The sequence below is a fragment of the Triticum aestivum genome, chromosome 4B (genome assembly GCF_018294505.1).
Source record: "Triticum aestivum cultivar Chinese Spring chromosome 4B, IWGSC CS RefSeq v2.1, whole genome shotgun sequence".
NCBI lineage: Eukaryota > Viridiplantae > Streptophyta > Magnoliopsida > Poales > Poaceae > Triticum > Triticum aestivum.
In genome coordinates, this window is record NC_057804.1 from 40297624 (window position 1) to 40317849 (window position 20226).

Sequence of the window (20226 nt, forward strand, 5' to 3'; positions counted from 1 at the left end):
TGGCGCCGCCCACCTCGCTGCCCTCAAACTCCTCACGCCGCCGCTGCTCGTCCTCCTCGACTCCCCCCGTGTGCGTTCTCCTCTTCCTCTCCTCTGCGCCACGCCGGCTTCCGATCCCGCGCTTCCAACCCCTGATCCGTCGATGCTGCCAGAGCGCCCTTCGGCGGAGAGAAGGCCCAGGGCGACAGCGGCCCCCAATACCACGCCTCGAGCCCCTGCTTCATGCATGCTGCTAGAGCGCCCTTCAGCGCCAAGGAGGCGCAGCAGGACAAGGCCGCCGCCGGCGTCGGTGCTCCCTGGCGCGACACGACCGCCGTCGATGTCGGTTCTCCAAGCACATCCACTCCGACGACGCCCAGGTGATCCATTCTCTTGCCTAGAGATGCCGGTCTATCTTCTCTTTCAGTTCTAGGTTTTCGTGTTTACATTGATTTTGTGTCGGATTTATCATTGCAGGTCCTCTATAGTTGTTGTTTGTTCTGTTTGTTGAAGCTTCGGCCAGCCTGCTGTCTGCTGCCATGTCGAGAGGTTGCAAGGTTCCTAGGTTGTGAGCTCTTCCTTTTCCTTCCTGTCTAGCAGAGCTATTAGTTGTTATGTGCAGCTCCAGTAGCTTTTCGGATGTGTTGACTGCCCCGAATCTTTTTCTTGGATGCATTTGCTGCTCGATCCTAGATCTGATCGGATTCGTTTGGATGGATTAGGTACTTGGTTCTGTTTGGATCCCTGGTATTTGTTGTTGCTTTGCAGGAGACTAGGCCTCATACCTATATCCAGGGGTAGATTTTTGTTGCCTTTCTTAATTTGTCTTGCTTGGATGCATTAGGTGCTTGGATATTGTTGTTGTTGTGTAGGAGATTGTTGTGGTCTGCCTAGATTCCTATGTTTTTATTACCTTTTTTATTTTGTCTGCTGCCTGATTTGTCCTTATCAGTGGTGACAAGGGAAGGGAAAGGTTTGGCACTGGCTCACTAAATTACTTATCTTGGACATGATAATAAATATAACATGTTTGTAGTTGTTAGTAATTAATTTCACCCATGTAATAATCCATTTTCCTAAAGCTAATTGTTTTATCTTCCATATCGTTGGTCTGTGACAGGTTCAGATGGCATGGACGAGTAATCATTTATTCATGGAGCTAGCGCAGATCATCCTTTTTCGATAGAGGGATTTGGGCATCAATCCTTGGCCTTGCTCCTGATTATGTATCGGAAGTGGGAGTGCTAATTATGCATGGATGTATACTTTGCCTACGAAGCTTAGTGGAACTGCTCAAATTTACCTCAATTATAGTTTCAAGGTTATATTCTTCTTCACTTATATATGCTCTTTTTTTATGCACTCTTGTTTCATTTATGGATTTGGTGTAGCCTCAAGTATGTAAATCCACAAGGTATATAATTAGTACAGGATTAAGCATAGATTATTGAGAGCTGATGCTGAACAATGCACTTGAACTTTGAGTGATCTGTCAGCCATTGTTCAATTCACATCTTTATGTGCTTAGGATTAGGAGGATATATACGAACCCAACTTCGACACAGGTTTTGCATTGGCTGCATAGGCCACTGCCCCATTCATTAAGTTTGCTATCCATCTTACTCACATTGTTGGTTGTGGCTGCCATCATCATTATATTAGAGGTTCTTCATTTCCTTCAATAGATTATTGAGAGCTGATGCTGAACAATGCACTTGAACTTTGAGTGATCTGTCAGCCATTGTTCAATTCACATCTTTATGTGCTTAGGATTAGGAGGATATATACAAACCCAACTTCGACAGAGGTTTTGCATTGGTTGCATAGGCCGCTGCCCCATTCATTAAGTTTGTTATTCATCTTACTCACATTGTTGGTTGTGGCTGCCATCATCATTATATTAGAGGTTCTTCATTTCCTTCTGTTGTGCCACCCTGCATTCTTAACTATATGTTCTTTATGGAAATCGTAGGTTCATGAAAAAGGCTATCTCATTGCAGGTTTTACCCGAATATATATCATTTATAAAAACATATATGCAATGCCATATTGTTGTCAGCCACCGTACTAGATGTTGTTGTTGTATGGATGATCTATTTATTCAACTACATGAACCAATACATGCTATTTTAAGATAATGAGAAATTATGATACCATCTTAAGCTCTGTATTTCCAGTCTCTGTAGGAAATACGCAATTTTAGCCCATGAAACTTGCATGATGTTATTACCTTATTATCACTTAGAGTCTCTGTAGGAAATACTATTATATTCTGTTACAGTTCCGGAACAATGATGACGAGACCTCACTATGAGCTGCAGCTTTATCTATATGCTTGCTTTCTTGTAGTGTTGAGAAATCATTTCGAGCATTATGAGTTCAGGCCATGGAGGAGCTCAGAAACATATCCTGCTGGTAACGAAAAGATGCCATAATTCCCTTTTCTTGCACTTTTTCTTTTAGCTTAGGAGTCCATTGTTTCATAAGCTGTCATTTGTTTTATATGGAATAGTATCTTCATTTTCATACTTAATCCATGACACCATGTGCAATTTGTATCGAACGGATTATTTTTTGTGTTCCCATTGTCTAAAAAAGCACAATGATGGTGGCTGGACCAATGAATTTTCTGTTGGACAAACATGTTCTCCCCCCTTTGGGGGCACTCTACTTGATGTATACTCAAGCTCAATGAGAAAATCTGTTTGATGTCGGATAAAAAGGATATTCGTCTTTTATTTTTGTATATTTCTGTTAGGAGCACTTTCGTTAACCTTTTTCCTTTTTAATGGATGCTTTCATTTTTAGTGGACCAATCAAATGCAAGCTACAAGGGCTGATTGGTTTTGCATGTTTTCCCTTAGTTATTTACTTGCTGCAATGTTGTGTTGGTATGAGAGGGTACGTCAAAAGTAAATGGAATAGGCTAATGCATTGTTCTTTGAGCCCAAAAGTGACTATCTATAGGTGAATCCTATGATGGGTTAGAAGCCTGCTAATTAAATTATCTGTGAAATAAAACATGCTCTACTCTAATTCTTACCTGGATCGTGTCATGATTAATTACTATGTATAAAAGAGAGAACAAAAAACTGCTTGCTTAGACACACTAGATCCCAGTTTTTTTTTAGTATTTGGTGTTTGTTACCATTGCAAAGTTTTGGAACATTTGATTTCACATAGAACTTCCTTCTTTGATTTCTAACAAGACGTATTAGCATTAGCAAAACCATAGACAATTGTTTTGCTGTCTGACGACATAACTAATCTCTTGCCATACTTTCTGTATTTCCATACATTGCTTCCCTTTCTGGAAGTCATTTGGTACAAGACCTCTACTATGATATCCTTTCTTTTTAATTTTGATGCAAGTTTCTCATTTCACAGAAGAACACAATGGAGCGTCTTTCTGCTCATTTCACACAAGAACACATAAGAGTCGGCGGTCAGCTCTTTCCATGAGGTCTTATTTTCCAGGAACCTATTGCCTGAAAGGCATGATGATTACCATATGATGCTTAGGTTAGAATGTATGAAACTTCGCCTTGTATCGGTGTTTTCAGCTGTCAAATACCAGTTGGTGATTCTTCATTCGGGTATATCCGTATATGTTGTATTCAGATTTTTGAAAGCTGGAAAGTTCAACGTCGCCGATTAATCTGTAACAAATATACTTTCAATCTTCGTAGTAAGGCCCTCACCGTGGACAAGGACCTGGTCTGCCTCAAGCTGCTCGAGACCCTCCTGTGGCGCTGCCAGTATCAAGGTGAGAACCTTTTCTTGTTGTTTTGCAGTTCAGGGTTGTAATTTATCTAGGTGCCGGCTACTGGGTCAGAGTGGTCAATTTTAGTTGCTCTATTTAAGAAGATTTGCTTGTTCCTCAGTGTCTAGGATGACAACTAGAAAAATTGATGTTGATAGTTGTCACATCTCACAAGTAGATTTGATGTACTATGCATCCCATCATATATAAATGCTGCCTGTAGCCAAAGATTGAGTACCTCTAGATGTAAGTGTTAGGTTGGATCATTAGATTGTTGACGATGTAGTACACAATTTTACAAGTTAATTACTAGCACGTATACTCATTGTTCTTCACAAAAAGAAACAAATGCTAAAACAAATCATCGGAGCATTCAGAGAGAAAAATCAGTGATCCAAACCTAGCGAGTTAATGTTAACTAGGCTAAAACAGGTTCAATGAAGCTTCTGAGTTTTGATTTTGTTTCAAAATTAACACATCAAAGAAACTGTTATATACATGTGCCATTTATTTAGGGTGCTTAGAGAGTGAACAAGACCCTCCCTAAAAAACCAAACAAATATGATGTGGTTTGGTTTTAGTCGAGCAACTCCCAGTTTAACGAACCTGGATACTAAGCAGGTGTCAATATAAAGAAAATTACTACATTAGTTCATTTTTCCAAGTGAATGTTCGTTGAGCATCATTGCCTTGGTCAAAAAATGGTTTATCTTCTTATGAACTGATAAAGCGAAAAAAGAATGTGTGCTGCTATTGTGCTCACTGCCCAGAAAAAGAATCCAGCCATAGTGAGGTAATCACAAATATGAGTTGGGACAGAAAGATCTCTTGTATTTCCTCTTATGCGATTGGCCAATTTCGTATGTTCTTTTGATGCCCAGAATATTGCAGGTTGTACCTCTCGCATGAACCAGCATTACCTTTGAAACCGAATCGAGTTAACAGTAGATGCAAAATATTTTTTCTGTCATTTTTTTTGTCAAAATGGTGCATGACACATGTCATGGCCAGCAACAACATATATTACTTATGTTGCAATGAGGTGGTGCACGGCTGTTCTCAAACTCTAATATACTGGTTAGCTTTGTTTAAGTGGATGTCCAAATCAATGGAGACTATACTGAAACTTGTCGTTTGGAAAAAAGGCATGTTCTTGTATTTTTAATGTAGATGCAGTTTGTATGAGAAGGATGGCATGTGCTCATATATTTTTTTCCTGCTCAAATATATGCACGTGATTACTGTTACTGTACTGATTTCAAGAACACCATCAGCATGGCAGGCTCTCTCTCATGAGAAATAAGAGACGGGGAAGTTGTCTGAAGCATTTAGAAGGGGAGACTTCTGTGGGGCGCTTGTATGTTTTTGTACTTCTAAAATTAGTGATACATGTTTTTTGTTGTCTGCATAATTGCTTGTGTTTTATAACATTGAGCGTTTTCTATCCCTTGCAGCCAAGCCCATGATATCAAGAAGCTTCAAATTATGATGACCATCAGACCGTTTAGTTTTCTAGCCCGGTCTAGATGCTATGTTATGATTTCCATTCTCGTGGAAGTCACACCACCCTAGGAATTTGCGCTGAGGAACACCGAATGCCTCCTTTGAGCTTGGGTTGCAGAGATGACGGGGACCTCAAGGGAGTCACGCTCCTTTTGATTCTCATGTTTTTGTCGCCATACCATCTTACTGATCTGATCTGTGCATATGGATTTATGTTAGGTTTGTCGCCCACTCTGCATGGCGACGTGTAGTCTCCTGAGGTGTGAATGGATCCAAGTGCACGTAGGGATCTCTTCCCCGCTACACCGGCGACAGGCGCATGAGCTTTCCGATCCATGGCAACACCAGTCAACAGGGTATGTCCTGAACCATTGATGGATTCTTCTCTACTTTTTTTGATCTGGTCAACTAGAGTTTGTGCATCTATGTTTTTAGTATCGTACGGGTTACCTGTGGACTATGGTATGCCACTCACTTTCTAATCATTGACACCATGTGGTTGTTCTGTGCTTTGTGTTGTTACAAAAATATTTAGGATGCCCTCACCGGCGAGCATGGTTAGTTTCATATACATGTTATAAAAAGTCCAAGTACCCTGATAACTTCATCCTTTTATGCTATTTTTATTAAGTGCTGATGGTAAAAAATTGGAATTATCCGAAGACACTCGTCCTTTGTCTGATACTTTCATATGTCAAATTATATAATCCAGTTTGGGTGTAGCTCCACTTTTTATAATTCCTATTGTTTATGATTCATGCAGGTACCGCGAATGATTCATCATACTGAGGAAATTTAGTCTGGCATCAAATTTTATATGGTCTGATGCTCAGACACCAATGGAATTGTTCAAATCTTACCCAGTGGTGATCATTGTAGGCTCCATTTGTTATCAAAATACGCTAATTAGTGCGTGCTCATACACCAAAGGAACAGTTCAAGTCTTGTCGCCTGCTCAGTCAATCGTGAGTTACAGTAAAAGCTATAAATGTCTAGCTTTGAGCTCAGTTTAGTTTTGAAATGCATAATTAGCTTTTACATTACATGTTTGAAAGGTTTCTCTTCTAATTTATACTTAAATAAAATTGGAGAAATTCTCATCTCGCTAGATTCATGTGATGTTTCATTTATCTATTTTATGATAAGAAAAGAAGAAATACTTCTGTGATGGCAAGATGGGTCAGAGTAGTGATTTTCTGTGCACACCCTCAAATTTTACCTCTTTTGATCTATCTCATATACCGCTGAAGTTGTACTTTTGTTTCTGACTTGATTGCTCGGTAGTAGATTAACAAGATGTATGTTTCTTGAAATGCTCTTTCTTCTTCATTCAAAATCTGTCATATATTACGAATGTACATGGCTTCCTGGTCGGGATAATTCATATGTAGTTGTTCTGTCTAATTTTTTGGTAAGTTCTGGAACATGGATCGGTGGCGAACCAACATGAGTAGTCATTCATTTCTTCAAACCTTAGTTGTCGTTTGTGCATTACCTACCATAAAGTGATGTAGATAGCTGCTGGATGTAGATAGTGCTTGATACCACCAGAAGGCCATGGCCAGTGCTCCGCCCTTCCTCCTCTTCGGCGCTCAACAAGAAGAGGGAGGCATCGATGAGGAAGACAAAGCGTGGTGAGCCATCACCAGTTTCAACATGTGTTTCTTAGTCTGTGTCTGATAAAGCCATTAGTTGTTGGTCTTTTGATTCATTGCCTGGCAGCTGGGCTATGGCTTCCTTTAGTTACCAACTTGGCATCATTGGGGTCAGACCATAATGCCAGATGTGCATGCTCAAATATTTTGGTCAAGAGCTTAGTGTGTATCAAAGAATTCTAAAAAATAATAATCAAGGTGTGTTATGATTGGACATCAGACCTTTATATGTTTTTCCTATCTAATAGTGATTCCCTATGCCCATATTTTTGCCCATATGCTGCAAGCTGTGAAGTTGCCCCCTGCACTTTATCATCACAAGACATGTCCAGGCAGCAAGTCTCGTGTGACAGTTACCTTTAATTCATTATAACAATTGTTTGATGGTTTGCTTGTTCCAACCTCGATATCTGGTGTGATTTCAAATAGTTATGAAGAGGCAGAAGACAGTGTTGCTATCGAAGCCATTAGATTTATGGAAAGTACATATGGCAAAGAAATGAGAGACTATCATTACACCCACGTCAAAAGGCTGGAGAATCAAGTCAAGCACCTGGTAACATGGCTGGGTGCAGCAAATGAGACAATCAAGAAGCTACACAAAGGATGCTACTACATATGAGCTCATATTCTGCCCAAATAGTACAAAATGCAACAACTGCTGGGCACCTGAGGGCAAGACGGTACCAAAGGAGTTATGAAAACAACATTTGCATGCATAGAAAAATTAGCAGAGAGACTATGCTATATCGGCATGAAGTCAGGCAGCGCCTGGAGACCACGAGAGATAGTTTCTGGTGAGCTTCAGTCAGTACATCGTACCCAACATGTTTGTGTAGTTACTGAAGCGTCGACCTTTTGTTTTGTATCGCCCAAGCCAGTATCTTTGCCCTTTTGATGTTCTTCTCAACAAGAAATGTATAGCCTTTAGATTCCCGTTGTTGTCTTTGTAGTGTAAGGTACCACCTGGTGGTATGTTCGTATCTCCACTTTTCTCTGAACAAGGCATGACTTTAGATTTCTATTCCCGTTTCTCTATCGTAAAAAGTAATGTATGGTCCTGTGTTTTATATGTACATGCTATGCGTCGTGTCCCCTCTCTGGTCGTATGAAAGCGCCGAGCTTGATTCTGTCTTATAACATGATGTTCATCATAAATCCTATGATGTTTTGCTTCTAACACAATTGATTGTCTGTGCATGCTAAACCTGGGCTTCTATTGACAAATTGTTATATGCTTTATCAAAATGTTGTGACCGGCACCCTCGCGCCAAAGCGCGATTCCGATCTAGTAGATATAATTTCTCGATCGGTCTCTGCTCCAGCCGGGCACAAGCTACACCGGTTTCCGAGATATACCTGCTCGCCGTGTATTTTATCAGCTAGCACTTGGCTGCTTATGAGAAAGCTCCTTAGTGCTGACTAATACTCCCACCAGTACCGAAGCTCACTACTCGCTGCTCCGTTAGCTGTGACATCTAACAGTACTATATACTCGTATACTTTGTGGTGTCGTACGGGTGCACATAGTCAAACATGGGCGTGCGCGACATGCGACCTCAGTTTACCTACCATTTGATTATATAATTAACTCTGCATGCGTGCATGCATCCATGCTTGCAGTGTGAACCTGAAGAAACTTGTGTGCTCCTGTGCAATGCCCCGGAGTCCCCGACCACCAGCCCAGAGCCCATTGTATATACTCTACACCCTTCGTTCCTAAATATATGTTTTTTTAAGATTTTAATACGGACTACATACGGAGCAAAATAAATGAATCTACCCTCTAAAGTATATCTATATACATCCGTATCTAGTTTTTATTGAAAATCTTAAAAGAACTTATATTTAAGAACGGAGGAAGGTCTTTGCAAGCTAGTAGGAGATGCATCACTTTTACAGCTCAGCGAATCCTTGATACTCCTATACTACTGTAGAGTGTAGCAGTAGTATACTCCTCGCAAAAAGATCCACGTGTTACGAGTAGTATGGAGAGTACAGAACCATGCATGTTTGTCATGCCGGATACGACCGGCCTGGGGAGACACGCGTAGTTTCCAGGCAGACTTTGCTGCTCTACGCTCCGCACGCAAATTAGCAAGGCCTCATCACATCACATGCTCGGTGAAAACTGTGTACGTGGGGCGCATTTCCTCGCCATTGTCCAGTCATTTCGGTCTATCTTCTTTACGTACTCCCTCCGTTTCAAAATATTTGTCTTTCTAGACATTTTAAATGAACACAACATATAAATGTACGTAGACATATTTTAGAGTATAGATTCACTTATTTTGCTCCGTATGTAGTCATTTGTTGAAATTTCTAGAAAAACAAATATTTGAAAATGAAGGGAGTACGTCCGAACACCTTCTAAGTACGCCCTGTTTGCCTTTGATCTCAGCATCGCAAGCATTGCAGTAACAGTTCTATTCCTAGTCTTGTCACTCGTGTGGTAAAAGAGCCAAACAAAGCTCGCACCTAGCTACGTACGTAGTGCCTTCGCCGAAACCCTGACCCAATGACACGGTACTCCGCGGTCCCGTTTCTTTTGGGAAGGAGCGGGACCGAAACGAAAATAACATATGGTCAAATGACAGGCCGTTTGCCGTCCTAAAGCCCGGTGGGCCTTGGGATCATTAACTCCAAGCTGATGAACATCGCACTAATGTACAAGTGGATCTGAAAAATGTCTCAGGCAGAGACTGGCCTTTGGATCGACCTCCTCCGTGTGAAATATTTCCTGCATGGGAATTTCTTCGACGCGGCTTCTCGAGGGTCACCTTTTTGAAACTCTATTCAATTCCTCAAACCCTTCTTTGCCGGGGGTGCAAAGTTTGGGGTTAACAATGGACGCTCCACGCGTTTCTGGCTTGATCTTTGGATTGGCCAGCGGCCTTTATGGTCGGAGTTTCGCCAACTCTACTCCATAGCAGTCGAGCCCGACCAACGGGTTGCTTCGGCTCTTAGCGCCTCCCCTCCCTGCATTAATTTCAGACGCGAACTAATGGGGCCGGAGTTGGCGGATTGGGATCGCCTTCAGGCTTTGATTGCGGACGTCCGCCTGTCGGATTCCGCGGACACGATCTCTTGGAGGCTTTCCGGCTCTGGCAAATTCTCTGTCAACTCCCTATACAAAGAGCTTTCCCGCGGCCAGATCCCGTCGGCGGCCACGGGGCTTTGGAAGGCTAAAATTCCCCTCAAGATCAAGGTCTTCCTCTGGCAACTTTGCCAAGATCGTCTTCCTACCTCTATTAACCTTGCTAAACGCAATGGCCCCGCCTCCGGCCCTTGTGCGCTGTGCGGGACCCCGGAAGATGCTGACCACGCTTTCTTCCGGTGCTCTTTGGCTCGTTTTGCCTGGAGCGCGGTCCGTGCGGCTGCGGGAGTGGATTGGGATCCACGCTCCCTATCTGAGCTCGTGTCTTCCTTGTCTCTGGTTCAAGGCACGTCTCGTAGGGTCATGTGGACTTGTGCGGCGGCTATGCTATGGGCTATTTGGAATATCCGTAACAAGTTTACTATTGAGGGTGTGTTTCCCTCGCATCCCGCTGACGTTATCTTCAAATGCATCGTGTTCTTGCAGCAATGGGCTCCGCTGGGAAGACAACATGACTCTGATCTACACCGCCAAGCTATTTGTCATCTGCGCTCCGTCTACTCCGAGTCCCGAGCCCTGTCGTCCGCTCCATTGGTTGCCGTGTAGGGATGGGCAGCCCCTTTTGGTCCTAGCACCTCCCGAGCCTGCGTGCTCATTTGTTTTGGCTGATAACTCCTTGTACCGCACTTATTCGCTCGTCTCGCGGCCGTTTCCTTAACTTAATTGCCTCATGTTTGGCGCCGTGTTGGTCCTGTGGTTGTGATACTCTGCCTAAGTTGTGGGCTTTATTAATTTAAAGCCGGACATCCCTGACGTCTATGTTCTAAAAAAAATGACACGGTACTCACACGCTTGGCTCCCGCTGCTTCTTCTCGCATGTGCCCTTGTGCAGAGCTCTTACGGCTCGAGACCATCTCCCCGGGAGCCGCAGATGGCCGGGGTCCCGTCTCCCACGATGGTTCACGGCGCCGCCGAACCACGCCCCCGCGAAGACGGGGCGACCAAAGTCCGCCCCCCGACGGACAAGGGTGCGACTGGTTATCGTGGAGCTAACGCTGATGGTGGTGGTGGTGTCTCGACGGAGCAGAGGAAGGGTACATGGGCGCCGGTGCTGCCGCAGGCGCTGGGAAGGATGCTGGGTTTGAAGCTGGCACGCCGGGTGCTGGGAGGAGAGGCGGAGGACTCGCGGCCGGGCCGTCGTGCCACTCCAACAACACGCACATCACCTGTGCCCCGCCGGCGCAGCACTGACCGAGCCGGGTGCTTCTTCTTGCTATAGTCCAGGAGCAGGAGCTAGCTAGTCCCAGCTGATTCCTTCGTCCCTTGATGCTTCTTTGTAAATTAACAGTACCTCTCGCCCGCAAAATAAAATAAAATAACAGTAGCTCTTTCGAACTTGTTCTTTCAAAAATGTGTACCTTTCGTTATTGATGAATGATAATACTCGTATATCATACGTACTACTTCACTCGTAACGCGCGCCGGTCAAGACAGTCCCTATAGTCTCTGATTCCATTTGACCCCGAAGTATTTATTACTTGGAAAGGTGAATCGCCGCCTGGGGGTGACCCGGCGCAAAAAGTGGGTATAGGGGTGAGTTGGCCCCCAGCCGCCGCCTCCAGGGCCGGCCCCAGGCGTGAAAAAAAAATTAGACAAACTTGGGCTGAAACACGCCATTTTTCGGCAAACATGGGCTTTTATATTCGCAAATTTGAGCTAAAACACGCCATTACATATAAAAACTAGTCAAAAAAAAAACTTGCTGAAGGCCGAGAAGTCGCCGTCGTCGCCGCCATCGTCGGCCTTCTCCTCCTTGACTCGGGCGCCCCTGCTGGACCCCTCCCCGGCTGGTGGCGGCGGCGGCGGCGCGTCATCGTCGTCGTCGCTGTCGTCGACGACGACGATGCCGCCTTCGTCGCGGCCTCGGCGGCGCTGCGCGAAGCGCTCTAGGGCGGCGCGCTGGCGCTCCCTCGCCATCTTCAGGGAGTCTTGGCATGCCCATTCGAGGGCCACGTCATCGTCGAGCTCGACCCCGTCGTGCTCCGCCTTCACCGGCGCCAGCAACCCCGGCTCCGTCTTCACCGGAGCCAGCCCCGGCTCCGTCTTCACCGGCGCGAGACCCGGCTCCTTTTTCGGCTTGACGAAGCGCGGGGGAGGAGCCGACGAGGAGGCGCGCCGGCCGCCCTCGCTGATGACGATGCCGGCGCTGCGTGTGCGCCGGCCGAGCGGCGTCTCCGCAAGAAGAAGCAGCGTGAGACCAGCGCGCGAGCACAGGGCCATTTTGGTCAGGGTTTCTGCCGAGGCACCAGGCACTAGGTATGTACTCCCTCCGTTCCAAAATAAACGACTCAACTTTGTACTAACTTTAGTATAAAGTTGGTTTATCTATTTTGGAACGGAGGGAGTAGCTATGTGAGCTTTCTTTCGAAGATACTACTATACTAGTGACGTGAGTAGTGGCTCTTTTACCACACGAGTGACAAAACTAGGAATAGAACTGTTACTGCAATGCTTGCAATGCAGAGATGACCTACTTACAGAGGGTGTTGGGACGTACGTGGAGAAGATAGACCGAAATGACTAGGCAATGGCGAGGAAAGGCGCCCCACGTACAGTTTTCACCGAGCATGTGACCAAGCCTTGCTAATTATAATTATCTTGCTGGTGAAGAAACACATAAGCATCGTCTTGAGCATAGAGAACCAAAATCTACCTGGAAACTACGCAGTGTCTCCTCCGGCCGGCATGACAAACATGCACGCACCACCTGTCAGTGGGAAAAAGTCCAAAATAAACCCTAAACTTGTAAACGAAGGCTAAATCTAACCCCAAACTTTAAATCCCGGAAATCAGCACGCCGAATTCTTTGATCCCAGTCTATTTTCAATCTTAAGTGAGTTTCCAAACAGGAATTGTCGATGTGGCATGGGGATTGTTAGCAGCTATGGACTCGACTGGGCCGGCCCATCAGGCACCGAGCGAGATTTTTTTATTTTTCTTAACACATGACGTAAAAAGTATTTCTTCACTTCTTTAAAGCGCGATGTGACAAAAACTACTCAGGCAGAGTCGAACTTGGAACCTGGCCGAGTTGAGCTCATCCCGCTAGCCACTAGTACAGACAACTAGCCAACATTTCCAAATTTATCAGGATGAAACCGGCCTCTCTCTCTATATATATAAGCGCATGTGTGGCGTGTTCTCCTCATCACCACGTACATTATTGAGCACAAAGCAAATTAGCCGAGGCGACGATGGCTAAATTACTTGTTCTCGTCGCCGTTGTGTGGGTGCTGCTTTTGGCCGGCCATGGAACCAACGCTGCCCAGGTACGTGCCTAACCAGCGGCCCTAATTAGCTCAACTTTGGGAGCACGCAGCTTGCTAATAATCTGCAGGTACGTTGAATTATCACATCAGGTACGTGCCTAACCAAGCGTTGAACTTTGAAACTATTTTTTAGGGGCAAACAAATATTCAAAACATAAACAATTTTGGAAATGTCCGGACATTTTATAAAGTGTGAGCACTTTTTGAAAATTCTGAATACTTTAGGAAAACAACTATTTTGAAAAAGCGAACACATTTTGAAACCTGAAGAATGCGAACACCTTTTGAAAATTCTAAAACTAGGAACAAATTTTGATACCTGACCAAATGTGTAAAGAATATTTTTGTGACATCTAAAAAATATCACAAGTTTGGATAAATGTATGTGGCATTTCAAAACAAATTTGACAGTGTAAAAAAATATACGTGTGATTCAAAAAGAATAAAAAAATGTGCTTGTGACATTTAAAATAAAAAAAACAATATGAAGAAAATCAAAAAGTAAAAAAAGAGAGAAAATTATAACGAAGAAAGAAAAACCAGAGAAAAAACAGAAGTATAATGAAGACAAAAACAGAAGAAAAACGAAAGAAAAAAATAAATAAAAAACAAAGAAAAACCGGAGCAGCGTGAGCAACTACGTTAATGGGCCAGCCCAATTCAGCGAATACCGGTTAAATCTTCTCAAGATTCAAAATAGACCGGGATCGGAGAGTTTGGTATGCTAATTTCAGGGATTGAGAGTTCATGATTTGATTTAGCTTTTGCCTAGAAGTTCAAGATTTATTTTGGATTTTTTCCTCTGTCGGTGCGTGCTTCTGTACGTACTCTATACGCGTAACACGTGTACCTTTCTGCAAGGAATATACTACTACTGCTGCACTTTTACAGCTGGCACATAGGTATCAAGGATTCGTTTAGCTGTAAAAGTGCTGCATCTCCATGTTCACACTGCATGCATGCGTGCATGCAGAGTTGTTTCGTCACCCCTTCCATGCATAGTTTAGGTAAACTATGCCCTGCCTTGCCTCGAAACTGCCACACCATCTTCAAATTAAGGCTGGTCGTAATGCTAGTATCATATCTAGTATCATGCATGCCAACTAGACAAGTTTGATAAGGTGTCATACAATTAAATGAAAAAAAAAGAGGGTTGAGTATCATATCATAATACAGTATCATAAGAAATGCTATATTACTATGTGTCATGCATGGCAATAAATAAAGTACTACATGATACTAGTATATGATACTATGCATTAGGAAGATAGTATCATATACTAGTATCATGCATATGATACTAGTATATGATACTTCCCATTACAACCAGCCTAATAGTACTACCATGGAAGAATGGCAATGTGTGGATGTTCTATGTAGTCAGTTTACTACACATGACTTTGGCAAAACATGTAAAAATCGCCTAGAAATACTCCCTCCGTCCGGAAAAAACTTGTCCCTCAAATAAATGTATCTAGCACTAATTTGATACTAGATACATCCATTTGAGAGACAAGCTTGGGACAAGTTTTTTCAGACGGAGGAAGTATATTACAAAATTTGTCTAGACACATGTATTTGACATTTTGATATCACAATTTCGAACTCTTGGCTTTGCCACACTGTCTTGTATGGAACCGTCGTATTGAGGGATTTGCATAGTGAAACCAAAATGTAACGACGAGGAGACAAAGGACGCCCATTTTCCCCAAAGAGGCCACCTTGTGAAAATTAAAGGAGGTAAAAGTGTTGTGGATATATGATATCCAGAATTCCAAATACATACGCCCACCCCGGCTGGCTGCCCATGCATGGACTTCGGTTCAGGTCTGACCGTAGCTCAAATGGTTAGGTTGCTTGTGGTGAAACCAGCCCACCAGGGTTTGAAGTCCTACGCTTGGTACTGGTGTTTGCATTTTTCTTGATTTACTTTAGTCTTCCGGCGATATTTATTCAGTAAGAGGAGACGCTCCCGTCGACTGCGAGACGTTCGTTGTAAATTTGCTATTTTTGTGTCGGTCTGGATATGCGCATAGTGATAGTGTGTGCGAGCGCGTGTTCATAGAGATGAGTATATGTGAATATCTATGATTGTGCCATGTTAAAATAAATTTGAGTTCGGGTCCGACGGATTCGGAATAGTAAGCGCACGAAAGGAAGGAACCTTTTCGCGCTGTTCACATCCACTTACTGAGGCACTGGAAATGAAAGACAAAATCAAGATAGATAGATATACAGACAACCGTCCACGGAAACTGCGCATGTTTAATTACTTTCCACGTCGTCAAACTTGCGGCTTTGTCGGCGGTTTCTTCTTTCGGAATTGCTCCGTACATAGGTTTGGACTTTGCCTGGCATCATGTCTGCCTTCACCTACCCTACCCACACGGCACACGTACGTGTGCGCGTATTCTTGGAACTGGACTTTGGACTCAGCTGGAGTGGAATTGAAGGTGTGCTGAGATTGCATCACGCCCGCAATCAGACGCAATCATGGAAAGTGACGGCTTCTAAAACGACAACAATATACGTGCTCCATGCACTAGCAACAGGATCGACCGCCTTCCAAGTAATAAATACTTTAGGGTCAAATGGAATCGGAGACTATAGGGACTGTCTTGACGAATGAAGTACTATGATATATCATCAACAATAACGAAAGGTTCATTTTTTTGGGGGGAGATTTGATGATAAGCCCCTTTTGTGTCTTGCATCAAACAGTGCAAAACAGTGGGAAAGGGGTTTATGATCGAGAGGCAGACCAACAAGGAGGGTTATCATCAATTCTTCCATATTTTTGGAAGAACAAGATCTAAAGAGCTACTGTTAATTTACATGAAAGCATCAAGGGATGAAGGAATCAGCTGGGACTCGCAAGAAGCACCCGGCCCGGTCAGTGCTGCGCCGGCGGGGCACAAGTGATGTGCGCGTTGTTGGAGTGGCACGACGGCCCGGCCGCCGAGTCCTCCGCCTCCCCTCCGAGGATCCGCCGCGCCAGCTTCGAACCCAGCATCCTTCCCAGCGCCTGCTGCAGCACCGGCAGCCCTGATCCCTTCCTCTGCTCCGACGGCACAACATCGCCCACGCCCATCGTGGAAGCTGTGACAGCATCATCGTCAGCGTCTACTCCATGATGACCAGTCGCACCCTCTTCCGTGTCGCCGAGGCGGCGTGGTTGGGCGGCGCCGTGAACCATCGGAGATAGGACCGCATGCTTCTGCGACCCCAGAGGAGGCGGTCTCGAGCCGTAGGAGCTCCGCATAAGGGCACAACACGCAAGAAGAAGCAGCGAGAGCGAGGCGCGCGAGTACCGTGCCATTTTGGTCAGGGTTTCGTCGAGGCACTAACGTACGCTTGTTTGACAAGATACTACTGAGTACTAGGGACTCTTTTACTACACGGGTGACAAGGCTACTAGGATTAGAACTGTTACTGCAATGCAGAGATGCAAAGGCAAACAGGGCATACTTATAGACTTATAGATCGAAATGACTAGGCAATGGCGAGGAAGGCGCCCCACGTACAGGTTGCACCGGGCATGTGGTGTGATGAGGCCTTGCTAGTTAGCGTGCGGGTGAAGAACACACTACACATCAGAGTACTTAGTAGTATCATCTTGATTCTTGAGCCTAGAGCAGCAAAGTTTGAAGTTGAAAGTCTGCCTGGAAACTACGCGTGTCCCCTCTGTCCGGCCGTGTCTGGCATGACAAACATGCATGCAGCACATGTCGGCGAATGGTTTTGTAGTACACCGTATCCTCTATACTACTCGTAACACGTGAACCATCTTGCGAAGAAGATATACTACCACTGCAGTCTACAGTAGTATAGGAGTATCAAGGATTTGCTGAGCTGTAAAAGTGCTGCATCTCCTAGTAGCTTGCAAAGTAGCATATATACAATGGGCAGCTGGTGGTCGGGGCCAGAGCACACAAGTTTCTTCATGTTCACACTGCATGCATGCAGAGTTGGTTCGTCACCCCTTTCATGCATATACATATACTTGTATAATAAGCATATGGTGAGTAAACTGAGGTCTCATGTCGCGCACGCCCGTATCACGTGGACCTTTTGTGCGAGGAATATACTAGCACTACAGTCTACGGTAGTAGGAGTATCAAGGATTCGCTGAGGTGTAAAAGTGCTGCATCTCTAGCTTGCAAAGTAGAGTATATACAATAAGCTAGTGATCGGGGATATACATATGTATAGAAACTTAAGAGTGTTCAATATGCACAAGTTTTCCCACTTGGTTCGTCACTCCTTTCATGCATATACAGTACTCCCTCCGTTCCTAAATACTTTTCCCGTTCAAAAAAAAATTGTTCCTCAAATGAATGTATCTAGCATCAAGTTAGTGCTGGCTACATTCATTTAAGGGACAAACTTTTTCGGACGGATGGAGTATTATGTCTTTGTAGAGATCTCATTATGAACCACATGCGGATGTATATAGATGCATTTTAAAATGTAGATTCATTTCTTTTGTTTTATATGTAGTTTATAGTGAAATCTCTACAAAGACTTATACAGTATTTAGGAACGGAGTGAAGGAATAGTTAATAGGTAAAGTGAGGCCGTATGTCGTGCACGCCCATATTTGACTATGTGCACGCACATATTTGACTATGTGCACGCACACGCTATCAAAAAGTACGCCGAGATGATATATTCTCATCGAGTAGTGAGTATAGTTGTTTTTTTCATAAGCAGCTAGTACTAGCTGCCAAAATGCACGCCGAGATGATATATTCTCGGAAACTGGTGTAGCGTGTGGCTGGAGCAGAGACCCATCGAGAGAGCATCTTTGCATTTCTGCTCTATCCTTGACACGGAAGCACCTCGGTTACTACCGACTTACGAAAGGAGGGATGCAAAATGGTCAAGATATGCATGCTGAAAGTAGAAGGAAACTACCAGCATGGATGAACAAACTACTCCCAACGTCTTAGATACAACCACTTCAGCGTCAAGTAACCGTGGATGGAGGCTGCATATCATTACAGATGAAGTTAAACTAGAAGTTTGCACATGAACAAAATGTACGTTACATAATTTTCAAACCAATAAGGCGACTGCTATGTATTGGTGCACCGGTCCAAATTTGGGCCGGTCGAGCGCTAGCCATCCGATAAACGTGATTAGCGCCGTCTGATTTGCTCCCTTTAGTGCGTCTCTTTCCTTGCCTTCTATCTCTGAAAAAGTCAACCGCTCCTTCGCTGCACGCACTCCCCTTCGCCGCACAAGTCGCCGTCACCGTGGTCGCGAATGCCATCCCCTTCGCAGATAGACAGCTCGCGCCGCCGCTAGTACTATCTTCCTCGTCGCCACGCGCAGAAACGTCCGTGCAACTCGTAGTTGTGTCGGTCGCTGGTGGTAGCTGCCGCAATTGCTGGTTGCAGCAAAAAAAGGGCCCCCGTCATCGCTGGAGCTAGCTGTCGTTCTCGCCGGTTGGAGCAAAAACACGGCCGCAGTTGCTGGTGGTAGCTGCCGCAGTTGTTGGTTGCAGGAAAGAAACTGGCCCCCGCCGTCATTGGAGGTAGCTGTCTTTCTCGCCGGTTGCAGCAAAAACACGGCCGCCGTCGCCGGTGGTAGCTACCGCAGTTGCTGGTTGCAGCAATAAAACGGCCCCCGCCGTTGCCGGAAGTAGCTGTCGTTCTGGCCGGATACAACCTTTCTCCATCGGTTGCAACATTGCTAGCGCGCGGACGGCTCATTGCTCACGCTGGTGCCAACTTTTTTGTCGCCGGTCGTAGCTTTTTTTCCTCCGAATGAAGCATTGGCAGTGGCGGCATCGTGCTCGTACCTTGTAGCCCATACTCTCGCCGATGCCTGCTTTATTTGTCGACGGATGTAGCTTTTTTTGTCGCCGGTTCCAGCTTTTTTTTCTTCCGTTGCAGCAATGGCAGTGGCCGGCGTCGCCGCTCATACCCTATGCTCTCGCCGGTGGTAGCTCTTTTTAGCCGGTTCCAGCTTTTTTGCTGCTGGTTGCAGCTCATGTACCTCCTTTCTCTCGGGGTCTACGGCGACGGTCACCGCGGTGGTAGCAAAACTGGGTGCTGGTCCCAGCATCTGGCTGTAGCAGTTGTAGCAGTAGCACTCGCCGGCCGTGGTCACCCACCGCCGCCTGCCCATCGCAGCTCGCGGCAAGCCTGAGATGCAACTAGGAAGGGCGCCAGGGTCCCGGCTCGCAGCCGTGAGAAGCTTAGGTGAGGACACCCGGGAGCAGAGCAGCCATGGAGTGAGCTTGCCCATCAGCCATGAGAAAGGGGCTGCAAGGGGATGGGGTTTGATTTACTCATCGGATAAGATTGAAGGGTGGGGAAGGGGATAAGGCTAATGGAAGGGGAAGGATGGCGCTTGGCCCGCGCGAGAGGATGTGTCCGAGACATGATCGCGATTCAATCGCGCGGCTCGCGTGCGACCGACCGAGTTGTTAGCCGGTCGTCCGGCAGCAAACGTTTCCCCATCAATAATAGGCATACACGCATGGCGGTGCAACGAGCCCCTCCAAGCGCATGCCGAAAGTGCAACTGCGGCCGGCCGATCATCGCCACCTAGCTTCGTTTCCAACCAGTGATTTTCTCCTTCGCTCAAGTGCGCGGTGCTGGAATTTAGTCTACTTTGGGCCAGCCCAATAGCAATTTCAGAAATTCCAAATAAATCCTAGAGGCCCACTTAGACCATTCGTGCAAGGCAAGAGGTGGAGCCATAGTTTAGTCCCACGTTGCTAGTTTGGTGGAAGTTGGACCTCCTTATAAGGGTGGTGTTTCTCCACATGTATGAGCATGAGAACAAAAGGGACATTCACGCACGCTCCTCCTCCGCCACCGGTAGTGATACGTCCATTTTGCATCATGCTTTTATATCAATATTTATTGCATTAAGGGTTGTTACTAC

General features: G+C 45.2%; 1 protein-coding gene, 1 long non-coding RNA gene and 1 pseudogene across 4 annotated transcripts; 2 read left to right on the top strand and 1 right to left on the bottom strand.

The window, feature by feature from the left end:
- The first annotated feature begins 6 nt into the window (after positions 1-6).
- On the top strand, positions 7-7955 carry LOC123090871 (uncharacterized). Of its 3 annotated transcripts, none has more exons than XR_006442633.1 (11): positions 7-359; positions 457-544; positions 1100-1300; positions 2329-2394; positions 3367-3575; positions 3669-3745; positions 5017-5099; positions 5197-5601; positions 6009-6210; positions 6777-6879; positions 7330-7955. It is a non-coding gene; the product is annotated as an uncharacterized lncRNA (long non-coding RNA). The 3 variants fall into 3 exon arrangements; XR_006442634.1 differs by having other exon boundaries at positions 6781-6879; XR_006442635.1 differs by lacking the exon at positions 6777-6879.
- A 2874-nt stretch (positions 7956-10829) lies between these two features.
- Positions 10830-11248, top strand: LOC123094360 (uncharacterized; annotated as a pseudogene).
- A 4816-nt stretch (positions 11249-16064) lies between these two features.
- LOC123094361 (uncharacterized) lies at positions 16065-16725 on the bottom strand. Its single transcript, XM_044516383.1, has one exon. It carries the CDS (start codon positions 16643-16645, stop codon positions 16220-16222), a length of 426 nt encoding a protein of 141 aa, XP_044372318.1. The 5' UTR covers positions 16646-16725; the 3' UTR covers positions 16065-16219.
- Positions 16726-20226: the final 3501 nt, after the last annotated feature.